The sequence below is a fragment of the Ailuropoda melanoleuca genome, chromosome X (assembly GCF_002007445.2).
Source record: "Ailuropoda melanoleuca isolate Jingjing chromosome X, ASM200744v2, whole genome shotgun sequence".
Taxonomy (NCBI): domain Eukaryota; kingdom Metazoa; phylum Chordata; class Mammalia; order Carnivora; family Ursidae; genus Ailuropoda; species Ailuropoda melanoleuca.
In genome coordinates this window covers 9,847,325-9,860,453 of record NC_048238.1, presented here as the reverse complement: position 1 = coordinate 9,860,453, position 13,129 = coordinate 9,847,325, and the positions used below count along the sequence as shown (strand labels likewise).

The window sequence follows — 13,129 nt, the reverse complement described above, 5'->3', positions numbered from 1 at the left end:
TGTATTATTTAAACATTATTTATAATAACACACACCTAAACTCCTTTTGTTTGCTACCATCTAGAAATATGTGTGACTTTTGTGATGGAGTCTCTATGGAACGACTGATGAGAAGCGATAGCAATATAGACTGTTTCGCCTCCTGCTCGGTAGGCTACAAAAATGAAGTATTTGCACCTGGCGTACTCCCGTCATCCTTTAAGGAGCCATCGACACAGACCGGAGTAGGTGCAGCTTAAGCACTAAATGACCCATGAAGTACATATGTACATATCAGTTTGATTTGACAATTGCGGCTTGCATCCTTTTGCTTTGACCCAAAGATACATTTGTACACAGAGGACAGTTCTGAAAACTACTTTACACTCCATCGGTTTCACCTAAAGTGGTCAAATTTACCACGTGTTTGTTTTTTTTTCCCTCAGCTTTCCTATTTCTATCTACCAATCCAAATGAGAACTTCTAAATACTTTATCATGGCTTCTATATAAGACGAGCCATCTCTCCCTGGTTTTCTGGAACATCTGGATTTGAAACTGTCCCAATGTTAGGTTGGGATTCCAAATTTGGTTGGAAGCATTGGCCCCAGTAGAGGTGACGCACGAAGCTCTATGAGGAGAGCTGTGCCTTACAGGCTGGTGTCCGGTCCGCCTTACAGGACTGGATCTGCACTTACTTCGATGATCATTGAGTGTTGCTTTTTGTAATTTTGCAAATACTTCACCGAATGTTCTGTCACTCTTAATGGAATTCTAAGTTTCGTGGTTGAGTTGGGGTGGGGAGGAAGATGATGTCTTTGGTTTATATATTTTGACATTAAATCAAAGGAGATCTCTCTTTTCATCAAACAATTGAATCTTGATATTATTAATCCCTTTCATTTTATGTAATTAGATAATCTCTAACTCTAGGTATTACCTAGGAACCTGCCCATCATTACCTCTCTTCTTCTAATTGGGAACTATTTTAATTACAGAAACATCGTGAAAAGCATTTGTAGTGACACAATAGAATCCACCCCCACCCGATTTCTAGTCCAAATGGCAGAAGCCAAAGTTAAATTTTATGTCGGATTCTTGGAAGAAAGCATGAGAAAACCGAACACTATGAGGAAAAAAATTAATTTATTATATATATTCTCTATCAATTCATAATAGCTTCTTGGATTTTAAATGTCTTCTTTGCTAATTCCAATGCTTAAAAATCATAATTTCAAAACATAAGTATTGTTTTATATACATTGTGATTTCTTTCTCTCTCTCTTTCTCTCTTTCTTTTTTAACTTCTAAGTATGAACGGTATGGTCTCCAAGTATCCGCTTGGAGGGAGAGGGGATAGGATTCATTGTTTTGCTCTAACATGGTAGAGCTTCAAACTTCACATCATACACCTGGAGTTTCAACTATAGGAAAAATAGCCGAATGCCATCACTTTCTTGGATATTTCTTTTTCGTGTATATATATGTATAATATAAACAGAATACATCTGATTAGTACATTTCAACATTTCATCAGTGTGACTTTTATCTATTTTATATAAAATAACAAAATATACAGAGAGAAGAAAGGAGACATCTGTTCGTCGTACACATAAAGTAAATAAACGTTCATGTATGGCTTTGCAAAGGTAGATTATGATGTGACTTTTAGACTTCACTTATTTAAAAGCATCTTGAGAGAACGCGTTAGTGTGCTTACGAGGGCGGCCATGGTGGTTGAATGTCGCGCCGAGAGTCCAACATTAGGATCCCCACTGGTCTTTCCAGTGGCTGCCTCTGCAGCTTTCAGGAGACAAATGTAGTTTATGACCACTTCATTGATCTTCGCTACGATTTCCTGCCGCTGTGTTTCTGAGTTCACGACTTTAACTAACCGCATGCAAGCTTCCGTTAGGCAACAGAGCACTTGAAAGCTGGAAGTCATAGCTAGGAGCATTTCCTCTGGGCTCTTCTCGGCCATCGCCAGTTTTCTACAGGCACTTCCCAACTGTCTGGACTCGATGGACAACAGTTGCTTGTACTGCGAAAGCGTAAGGTCATATGCTTCAGGGCGTGACTCCTCTCTCTTCCCCTTTGTTGCCCTGACAAGGCAGAGCAGCTCATTGGCATCATTTTGGGCTGCGAGGAACCCATCAGGCATTGCATACATGCTCTCTTTTAGGGCATTGATTCTTGCAATCCGGGCATCGAAGGCCAGGTTGCTATAGTCCGCATCGTCTGGGCCAGTCAGGTCTTCCACCCAGATCTTCAGCACTGACCCCCTGGTCAGCTCCCCTCCTTGCTTCTGAATCCCAACAGCCAGAGGTGGGCTGATTGGTTCTGGCATGGCTTGAGTCATCTGTGGTCGAAAGAGGCAAGAGACCTGGCGGGTGGCCTCTCCCTCTTCTTCATCCTCATCACCGTCTTCATCCTGCCCTCGATTCAGGAAACAGTAGCTGAAAGGTCCCCGGCATCTCCAATTGCTGCCTTCCAGCTTGCGCAAGGGTAATGTCCTATACAGCTTTGAGTCTTTGTGGGCCGCCGGGGACCTTTTGTGAACTTTTCCCTCGGAGCTAAAGAACATCGAGCTTTGGGAAAAACTTTTGGTGAGCTTCTTCCCCAGGGGGAGTTCTGCTCGCCTTTCTGAACCGGCCTCCTGTGCTTCTGTGATACCTGGACACTTTAAGCTGACCGCACCCTTGCTTCTCTCTTGGAAGGTCTCCAAACCTACAGATCCCGAGAGGGTACTGCTGCTACGTCTCAGAGCCCTCTGGCTGCGGGGTGTTCCGAGGCTCCCCCCTCTCAGATCCAGTGGCCGCCAGTTCACAGCCTCTCCATATGCCAGATTTGCTTGGGAGAAATCATTAGGGTCTTGATTTGGAATTGGCACCTTTGATTCCGAGGGGATGTGTGATGGTAGCAGGATGGGATCAGCTTCAGGATGTTGAGACCAAGCTGAAGGCATGCCTCCTCGTCTCTCCTTCCCAGGCTCTGTCAAAGCTACACTAGGGGTAGCAGAGAAACAGAGAGAATCATTAAGCATCTCATGGGTGGTCATTTTCACTGAATCTCTACGTGCTTTTGTCATTTCCCGAGGAGGTACTCTAGAACGGCCACCATTTGGCAGGGTCACCCTTTTCAAAGACTGCCTCCTGAGATCTCATCAGATTTCCATTTCAAGACAGTTCGGGAAATACAGGGAATCTGTTATTTCTGAAACTACGCATTTCTTTGGAATTGGCTAGCAATCACAATCATTTTCAGAGACCATGGCGTTTCACGACTTGGCTTGCCCCCAGTATTTATCTATCAGTGTTCAGACATGTAATTAGAAAACACACATCCTAGATCTCGACTATGCAAACATATTTATGACATTGAAGTTTCATTTCAAGGGAGTTAGGTTAAACCTGGCATCCGTTATCTTTTTTTTTTTTAAAGTGGTCTAATTTAATTAATGCAAAGTAAATAAGGTCAACTTTTCAAGAGGACCCCACAAGGTGTGCCTGGTACAGGGTTTGAAGCAGAGACCCTGGGCAAGTTGCCCAGCTTTTCTCAAAAAAGTTGTCATGTGAATTTAAATTAAAAAAAAAAAGTTGTTATGTGAAGAAAATATTTCTGCCTCACAGAATTTTTGTGAGAAGAGGGAAGTTAGGGGAAAGCTCTTTGTAAACCACGAAAGATTAAACAGCTTGCTTTAATTAGCAGTCAAGACACTAGCGGAGTGATGAGCTAAGCAACATTCATCGACGGGTTTCCCAAGGCAGGCAGGTGATGCCAGCGGTGGGTTTCGTGAAAGGAGATCATCTTAAAATGGCAGGAGTGGAAGCAAACCAGGGCAAGCTCTCCCTACCATCTACTGACCTAGTACGGGAGAGACAGTGTTAATAAACTTTGATATTTGAGAGTAGGAAAGAACATCTGTTTTTGCCACGTGACGGCTGGCCGAGTGGATCGGTGAGAGGACTACGTGCCCACTGGGTGGCAGAATAGTGAAGATGGGCACAGAAGGTGGCTGTGTTCTTTTCTTTCTACCTGTGCCTATATTTTATTCTTTTGGGGAAAATAAAGCAGCTCATTGTGCATACCCCCAGAGCCCTCCTGACACCGAGGTGTGCCAGATACTTTAGAACACGTCTCGAAGAGAGTCTTACAGAGTAGGGAGAGATGTTAAGTATTGCTGAAGGGCAGATGCTCTTCCCCAACCCCTTCGATCTCTCCCCGCTACCCTGCTCTATTGTCCTTCCTTGCCCCTCAATAATGAAATGGCACAAATAGAACGCGAGGTCTTGAGAAGGACAGCAGATTTTACAGAGCAAATGCCATTTCCACTACTGTTCCAGATCTAGAAACTTCAGTGTTCACTAAACCCTGGGGGGATCAATGACTGATAGTTAACCTGGCCATAGTTCTGCAGCCTTTAAAAAAAAAAAAATCTAACTTTTCCTTTTCTTCCAGACTTTATATTTTTAGGTTTGTTGTGAACCTGGTTTACGTGCTTCTGGTGTGTAATGCAAAGCGCTAAATCCATCATTGCTGTACCTGTGGTTTCCTTAATCTTGGGGAGTCGATGACATCCATCTCTCAAAGTGCCAAACAGGGGTTCCGCGTTAATAGCTGTGTGCAGGGCGGGCACGGTCATCCGCGGACACATCCCCTCTGGCTGTGGGTGTAATTCCTTAAAGGTGGCTCCGTGGCTGGGCAGCCCAGCGGCTCTCTCCTCAGAAGGAACGTAACTCATGGCTTTCCCCGAAGTCTCAGGAATCAGGTGCTTCCCCAGGGCGGGGCAGAGCGGGGACTCCACGGGGGTGGCACAGGTGCTGCTGCCCGTGCCACAGCCCGCGTCCACGGATGAGCCTTGCGAGCTCTGTAGAGAAAAATGGCACTCGCTTTGTAAGGATGACATCCGCTTGGCCAAGTGGTAGTCACAAAGGCGGGCCACGCTCTCTTCCGGCTCGGGAAGCTTAGAAGGATGGTCACAGGTCGACGGGTCAGTATCCTCGGGGTTATCTAAGTCTTTGGCTGAAGATACACAGGTCACGTCAGTTAAGAAGTGGTCCCGTTGGCCAAGCGGGGAAACCTCACCGGCTTCTCCGTCAGGAGCCCCTTCATCCTTCTCTTCCGCCTCCCTCGTCCCCAGACCAGAAGCTCTCGGAAACGTTATACCCGTTGCTGCTTCCAGTCCACTCTTCTCGGCCACCGCCCCCTCCGTGGCCATGTACCATCTTTGGCTGTCCTTGCGAAAGGCAGTTCTTTCCAGGTTAAAAGTGCTTAGGTGTTGACCGTCCCTTGAAGACACGGTACCAAATTTACCTTTGGCTTCCTCCTCTGCCTCGGCTGTTTTGGCCCCGGGCTGTTTTTTCCCTGGCATGTTGGCGTTAGGGGGTGCCTTCCCCTCCCCATCGGCCAGCTTGCTTTTCCTCTTGCTGGTGCAGGAATACACCACTGACCCCATGTGCAGTTTGCTAAAATAGTCAGTGACCGACTTGGTCTCCATGGTCTCGGGCTCCATCTCCATGGGGTCTGGGTGAAGGACCTGCTTGGAAGGCACAACTTTGGGCGGGAGGTCAGTCACTGGGCGGGCGGCCAGGGTGTGGGAGGACTTGGGAGGCAAACCCCCGGCAGGGGTTTTGGAGGTGGGGAACTCGGTCTGCTCCTCTGCAAGGGGGTGGTAGCCTTCGTGAGTGGCCAAGAACATGCGGGAGAGGCTTTCTGACTGCTTCTGTGCGGTGGCCAGTTCAGAGCTCTCAGTCATTTCAGAAGAGTTAGTCTCATTGCCCGAGTCTGACGACGACTCGGGACTATAAGCCCGCAAGATGGCTACACCTGCATGCCGCAAAAGACAAGAGCTGATTAATGGATGCATCAGAGGCACTAGGAGACACGTAAGAAAATGGGACTCGTTATTATTTTAAAAAACCAATAACAAAAGACAAACAAAAAACCAAGGTTTTCCCTTTTCAGGAAGGACTCTGAGTTTATTGCACAATTGTTCCAGAAATGGGGAAAAATACGTGCCACGTATTTAAAAAAAAAACAAAACAACAAACAAAAAACAAAGGAAACCGCATATACAAAAAAACCCACGATGGTAGTTTCAACACACTCATGAAACGGGACATGCGTGAAATGGAGAACAGCACATAACAGGACTCCAGGAGTAAATGGCTTGAGAGGATGAAATGCATTTATCAGTGAATAAATGTAACAATCGTGAAAGAACCTGAATTGTCACTGGTCTGCTGTTCTTCTGACACGGACAGAGCTTCTAGAGCTTCCAGCGTGGAAACCACGGTGTTATCCAGGCCCTTCTCACACTTGCCCTCGGCGCTGGTGGGCACAGCGTCAATGAGGGACACGGGGATCTCGTCACTTTGCAGACTTCGGCCTGGCTCCTTGTCATCGAGGAAGGAGGCTGCCTGGCTCTGAGAATCCTCCTCATCTGAACTATCTCTAAAGCCAGGTGGGGGTGCGGCGATGGCCATGTTCAGGGAACGCAACAGGAAGTCATCCTCATTGTCATCCCCTTCCGGAGGGGGCAGGGACGTGAGGTCAATGATGTCATCGCTTGACCCAGAGAGGTTGAGGATGGCTGGCTGGTTCATCTCTCCCACCACGAGGTCCTCTTCACAGCTCACCTCATCCTCGTCCTCTGCGTCGTCGTTGTTTTCTGCGTAACAGATGTCGTGCAGGAGGGGCTCCTCTATCCCCTCGGCGGCCTCGAAGTTTTTCACGTCACCTATGTTTGCATAAACGGAATTTGCCACAAACTGGATGCTCTCTGCCTCAGGCGCGAGATCCAGGCCCTTCATGTCGTTGGCGCTGCCCACGTAGAGATTCCGTTGCTTCTCCAGCAGCTCCGGGCCCTCCTCCAGGAGTCTCTCGTAGCCGAGAGTCGGGGGATTCATGCCATCATCCAAGGCGAGATCTCCGAAAATAAAGGACACTTTGGCTCCTCTCGGAGACTCCTGTACTTTCTTGAGCGTTTCTGGTCCTGAGAGGGTCAACAGGGAGCGCTGAGCTAGAGTCCTGTAGTCGGCCTCACACGGAGCCTCTCCTGGCTGCGCCAGCGGCTGCTTGAGCTCGTCTGCGCTGTACGTGCTGTCTACGTACAGGTGCCGGTGCTCTTTGGGACACAAGGTGCTGTCCGAAATGTCGACCGTCTTCTGTTTGGAATCTATATAAGTTATTTGGGCTTCTTGTTCCCCTTCGCCAATAAAGGTGGTCATCTGGGGAATACAGTTCCAATCTGGGCCGAGGAGGTTATGTTTTCCTTTATTTTCAGTTCCTAAGGAGAAAGAATCATGCAAAGACAACATTACTGTGAGGCCTGGTTTCTTAAGTTAACGGCTTGTAGCGTCACTTTTGCAAACACGGTCATGTGGCTTTCCGGATACGGTACCAGTCGACTGAGGCTTCCGGTGTCAGGATTTGCTGGTTGTGAGAACTGACCTTAATGAAATTGATCCCGCACAAAATATAATTGCTACTTGATAAAAAAAGAATGCCATCGGAGAATAGGGAACTACAGCTTAACTCCATCTGACCCCTGGTTCTATTATTAGAAGACCTTATTTCCGTCTACGGATGGGAATATACAACATGCCTTTCAAATTCCTTAAAGGCCATAGTCCAATCGGTTGTCATTCCAGAAAACAGATTCCCCTTTTCTCGTAAAGCGAGATCTGACATTCCCCACTTTGTGGACAAAGATGTTGGACTTTCTCCTCATTGAGTGAAAAGAAAGTCAAGGAACTTCACACTTCCACCACATATTTTAAGAAATATTGTAATGATAATGTAATAATGTCACAATAAAAATAATCTAATATATACGTAAATTAAAACATGATAATATCGTAATGATAGCACAAAAACCTCTGTCTTCAGCCTCTGTATATCCTAGTGGGTGTTAAGATATTCACGTCTAGGGGTGCCTGGGTGGTGCAGTCGTTAAGCGTCTGCCTTCGGCTCAGGGCGTGATCCCAGCGTTCTGGAATCGAGCCCCACATCAGGCTCCTCCGCTGGGAGCCTGCTTTTTCCTCTCCCACTCCCCCTGCTTGTGTTCCCTCTCTCGCTGGCTGTCTCTGTCAAATAAATAAATAAAATATTAAAAAAAAGATATTCACGTCTAAGGTCAGGATGGAAGCCTGTGGGTGTGCACGCACGCACACGTGTATGACTGGATAAGGTGGAGTACATCACAGGTAATGTACTTCTCTCTCTTTCTTTTTTTTCCTCTCTGCTGTTTCTGAGCATAGCTAACAGTTTGGCTAATTTCAATTTTTATTGGTATCGGGAGAACTCCTGAAGATTTGTTTGATGCTCCCCATGAATTAAAATTGCAAAACCCTAATTTAAAAATCATTGTTTTATTTGTTCCTCAAGGGTCTTCCAATAGGGAATTTTGATGTGGAGATTTTGCTCTGACATTTAACAAGACAAGGCAGTGTGTCACTCTGTCAATATCGCTTTGTAGATTCCAGAGGAAACATTCTGAAGAAATGTTGGGGCCATGCATTCTCCCATTATGCCCTCAAATTGCCCCCTGGCCTAAGTCTGGAGAATACTGACATCAGATGTACAAGATATACGGGGAAAAAACCCAGTTTTACTGAAGACATTTTTGCTTCCCCCAAGTTATACACATTAACCTCAACACTGAATGTTGTTCCAAGTCCTTTTGCTAAATGCATAGATTTTCATGAACAGCAAGTAAAGATATCATTTTGAAGACACTGAGATACACAAGAACCATATTTACATATTACCTTATGATAAATGTACCTGGGGGGGGCTCGGCATCGTTTTATGAACAATTTCGATTACGACCGGCTGTGTGCCGGGCTGTGCTCGTGTATGTCAGGAGACTGAATTGCTGGGAGAGGGCGGGTGGTTTAGCAAAGCTGTGACAGAGCTCTGGGTTTAAACCAGTTGCTGGCAAACTTTTCCTATAAAGGGAGGGCTAGGTGGTAGACACTTTAGCTTTTGTGGGCCAACTGCTCAGTTGAGCAACCACTTAACTCTGCTGTTAGAGGACGAAAGGAGCCATAGATGACACATAAAGAAATGCATGGAGTGGGTTGAATGGTGGCCTCTTCAAAAGATATGTCCACTCTGTGAATATGACTTTATTTGAAAAAAAGAGCCTTTGCAAGTATAATTCAGTTATGGATCTTGAGATGAGTTCATCCGAATTACCAGAGTGGGCCTTAATCCAATGACAAGTGTCCTTATAGGAGGAAAGCAGAGGAAAATTTGGGCCCCAGAGAAAAGCAGGGAAGGCCGTGGAGAGGGAAGCAGAGATCGGAATTATGCAGCCATAAGGAATGCTGGTGGCCCCTGGAAGTCGGAAGAGGCAAGAAGAGGTTCTCCCCTTGAGCCTTTGGAGGAAGTACAGCTACTGCGGCCTAGATTTTGGACCTGTAGCCACCAAAAGTGTGAGAGAACCAATTCCTGCTATGTTAAGCCCCAGCGTTTGCGATAACCTGTCATGGCAGCCCTAGGAAACAAATGCAATGTGCATGGCTGAGTACCAATAAAACTTCGTTTACAAGAACAAGATTTGATCCCTGAGTCATAGTTTACCAACTTCTGGATTAGAAAGCTGAGCAGATCGGCGGCTAAAACAGGTTGATTGATACTTACTCAGATCCTTCTAATGCTCCAGGGATTCTGAAAGTGACTGAAGGTTAATTTTCAGGACAGGGAAGAAATAGGGGCTTGCTGTTCCTTATTAGAGGTATTGACCAAGGTCTCTGATCAATTTGACATAAGAATAAAATACACACTCAATCTTGGCTTCCTTCCAGAAGGGTGCACTGACTTGGCTTTTGGAATGATTTTAGAGACCCAGAAGGATGTGGGTTAGGAACTGGGGTCTGTACCATGGCGCAATCTTGTGGGAGGACAGTGTGGACCAGGGATGAACTGGTCTAAATAGATTTCACTCTCTACATTTCTCGGGTCTCGGGGTGGGGCGGGGGGAGTTTCCGAAGAGGAGAGAGAACTTGCAACCATGAGAGCATGCTAAGCCCCTGGCTGCTGCTCAGGTCGACCAGATGCTCCTTGGAGCATGTCAGCTCTCTCCCTCAGCCCCCACTGCTCACACGCACATTCCCCACACCCCCAGCAAGAGAGAGGTACCCGGAGCACATGCCCTTGCCCTCATTCTCAGTGCAGAACTGGGAGAAATTACTGAAAGCCTGAAGTTTCATTCTTTCCCCATGGTGATAATAGTTTCCCCCCCTAGAAATCTGACCAAACAGTACACTGTGGGTCACTATCAAAAGGACAGAATGGAGGCCCTTAGTATCGTGACTGTTTTTGAAATGGAAGGTTTCGTCGTCTTCATGCACCTGTAAAATCTCAACAGCCTATGGGGAAAAAAGGTTTTATTTTCAAGATCTACTTCAAGATTAGAAAATTAAAAGCCAAAAACCATTTTTCCAACGCGAAAGGGCCGTGCCACATCACAGAACTGATCTTAGGAATTTCCCAGGCTGGGGCGAAGTTGCTCGAAATCTCCTAGCTCGAAAACATGTGACCCCACAAATGTTCACCGCCAGAGCCAGCGCACCCTCACCACCGCCTTCTTGTTCCTCCCCTGTTTAGTTTTGATCATTTGCGTGTCTCAGGGTCTTTCCTTGCCTTATGTCTGTCTTCTTTTCCTTTCTCCGTTTCTGTCACTTTCGTCCTCAAGTTCTCCCCCTCCTGCTTCCCTGCCCCTTGTTGACAGAAGTCCCTGGCATCCTTTTAGGTGTTGTACACAAGTTCCTTCCAAGCCCTTCCCTTGCCAGCTAGCTTCTCGATCCCAATTTTACAAATGAGAAAACCCAAACTTAGAGAGATTAAAACAAGACCCTTCCAGGTGGGGCTGGATCACGTCTAGTCGTGATTCTAAGTTGCCTTCTGGCATGCCTCGTCCACCTCCCTCGTTTTCTCTCAGGCTTCCCTTGTTCCTCTGACCAACGGCTCCCCCCCCACCCAGCCGTCATCATAAACTTCGTGCAAGTGTGTTGGGCTGTGCGTTTCTACAAGTGACAAGATATTTAGGGAATAACGATTTATGTTTTCTGCTAAGTCTGAAAGTGAGAGGATTTTTCCTTCCCTCCTCTCTCTTTCAGAAATGGTGACAATGGAATTTGTTCTTCAGATTTTCCCTTTCTTTTAAGAGAAACCCTGATTACAGAACCCCTGCTTATAATTTTTTTCGTGGGTTGGCAGCTGTGGCTTGAGGGCTAGTGTCTGTCCATCCGTCACATTTACTGAGTGTCCCCTGTAGATGGAGGAAAAGAGTCAAACACTAAAGGAAAAAAATTCTAAAGCAAATGAAAACCACCCACTCTCAGAGAAGCTGTTAACACCGCAGCCCTCCTTGTCCTCGCCTGTGAGCTATCTTGTCCTGTCAAGTGGTTGAACTTGTTCGATGTCTTTGCCATCTCCATGTTCCTGCTACAGAGCTAAGATGGCTGCTCGGGTTCCTTCTAGAGGCCCAAGTCCAAGTGCTGGCTGATCCCCAAGTCCTCCAGTGGGTCTCAGAGCTCCCAGAAACCTGGATATGAGTCTGATGTAGGAGGAAGTGCCCAGACATCTAGGCCCAGGGCCCCTTGAGGAGGGAAAAGCCCTAAAGGGGGGAGGGGTTCACAAGTCCTACTGTGCATTCTGTCATTAGTTCTCCACATCCTGACCTCTGGAAGAGTGAGGCAATAAAAACTCAGTCATAAAGACTGATGCTTACTACCTTCACGATAGGAAACTCACTCCCTTTGAAGCACGTTCCCCAGCATTTCCAAATGACAACTAAAATAGGATGGAAAAATCAACATTTTCATTAAAAAAATTAGACCATATCAGAATTATTTGAAGGCTTTTGTATTAAATTTGGACATTAGATTTTCGTATGAGCACAGTTTGAACTTTTCAAGAAATGTCCTTATTGTTGTCAGGTGGGGTGGGGAAGGGGGGGTTAGTGCTTCATGCGTTTAGGAAGAGAATACCTGTTTCCTGGGTCCCTGTATTTTTCTTGTTGGCCATGTTAAATATTGACCTCCTGGAATCCACAAGCAGCCGGTAGTAGCCAGCAGTTAAGCAGGCCAGGTTCATGGCATCTGATGATTCCATCAGGAGTGTGATGGGCTACGTAAAAGAGAATATTTTGGTTAAAGCCATCCCTCCTTAATAAGCTCCCTCAGGTGACAGCAGTTGCACTGGTGCTTATGAAATATAACAAAGAAAGTTACTGAGTAGCCATTTCACTGGAGAAACACAGAAGGCTGGAAATAATACCGAGAGCCTTACTGAAAAACATTTGGGTGACGCCATCTTGAAAGCGTAGACATTTTGAATCTTCCCAAGTAATATTGGAATGCGAGAAAAAAACAACATTGATTTTGTTTCCAAATAGTTAACATTTAAAAAAAAGTGACAGTTAAGGAGTCAGTTACCAAATGTGAACCTGTGATCTGAAAAATCACAAGAAGATTAAGTTTGGGTTCATAGTGAAAATTAGTGTTGAAAAGAAGTAAAAATTCAAGTGGAAATTATGTCTAAGACTGAATGAAAAGTGTCAAAAAGATCCAGGAAAAGGATGCTTGTAGAAAAAAGTGTAAATTCATAGGAGAGCAAAACAGAGATGGGAGTCGAGAAAAGGCCTTGCTAAAACTTTCTGTAAACAATGAGGCTATCATATGATTGGAGACGAGCCTTGGTCATTTGGGAAGAAGTGGTTAGTTGAAGCAATTATTCTCCTTGAATTAGGAAGGGTGGACTGGCTGGTGCGTTCTTGTTGAGAGAGAGATAAAGAGGGGAGAGAGAGAGAGAGAATGAACTTGACAGGAATAAGGGAGCAACACGGAAACAGACGCCCAGAGAGGCACAGAAACGTCGAGGTGACCAGCTCTTGCTTTCACTTACAGGTATAGGACCCTGGCCACGTTTGATGGCCCTGTCTAGTGGAATCTAACATCCCACCAAAAGCCCCCATACTACTTGATAACCTGCCTTTTCTTTCCATTTCAATTGAGGTCTCCCCTCAAGGCAACCCACAATTCTTTCATATAAGCAGGAGACCACCAGTAGGGTCTTGCCACCTACTTCTGTTGGGTCGGATTATCCTGTTATCAGGTGTGTGAGGACAGCACCCAATTCGC

General features: G+C 46.0%; 1 protein-coding gene across 3 annotated transcripts in view; it reads right to left on the bottom strand.

Moving 5' to 3' along the window:
- Positions 1–1,338: 1,338 nt before the first annotated feature.
- FRMPD4 (FERM and PDZ domain containing 4) overlaps positions 1,339–13,129 on the bottom strand; it is a 558,281-nt gene continuing 546,490 nt past the window's right edge. For all 3 annotated transcript variants that reach the window (XM_034649249.1, XM_034649250.1, XM_034649251.1), the window contains 4 exons: positions 11,978–12,116; positions 6,202–7,266; positions 4,521–5,804; positions 1,339–2,978 (listed from right to left, as the gene is read on the bottom strand). In XM_034649249.1, the coding sequence (XP_034505140.1) occupies positions 1,654–2,978; positions 4,521–5,804; positions 6,202–7,266; positions 11,978–12,116 (3,813 nt within the window). In that variant the 3' untranslated portion in view covers positions 1,339–1,653. The remainder of the gene's footprint in view (positions 2,979–4,520; positions 5,805–6,201; positions 7,267–11,977; positions 12,117–13,129) is intronic.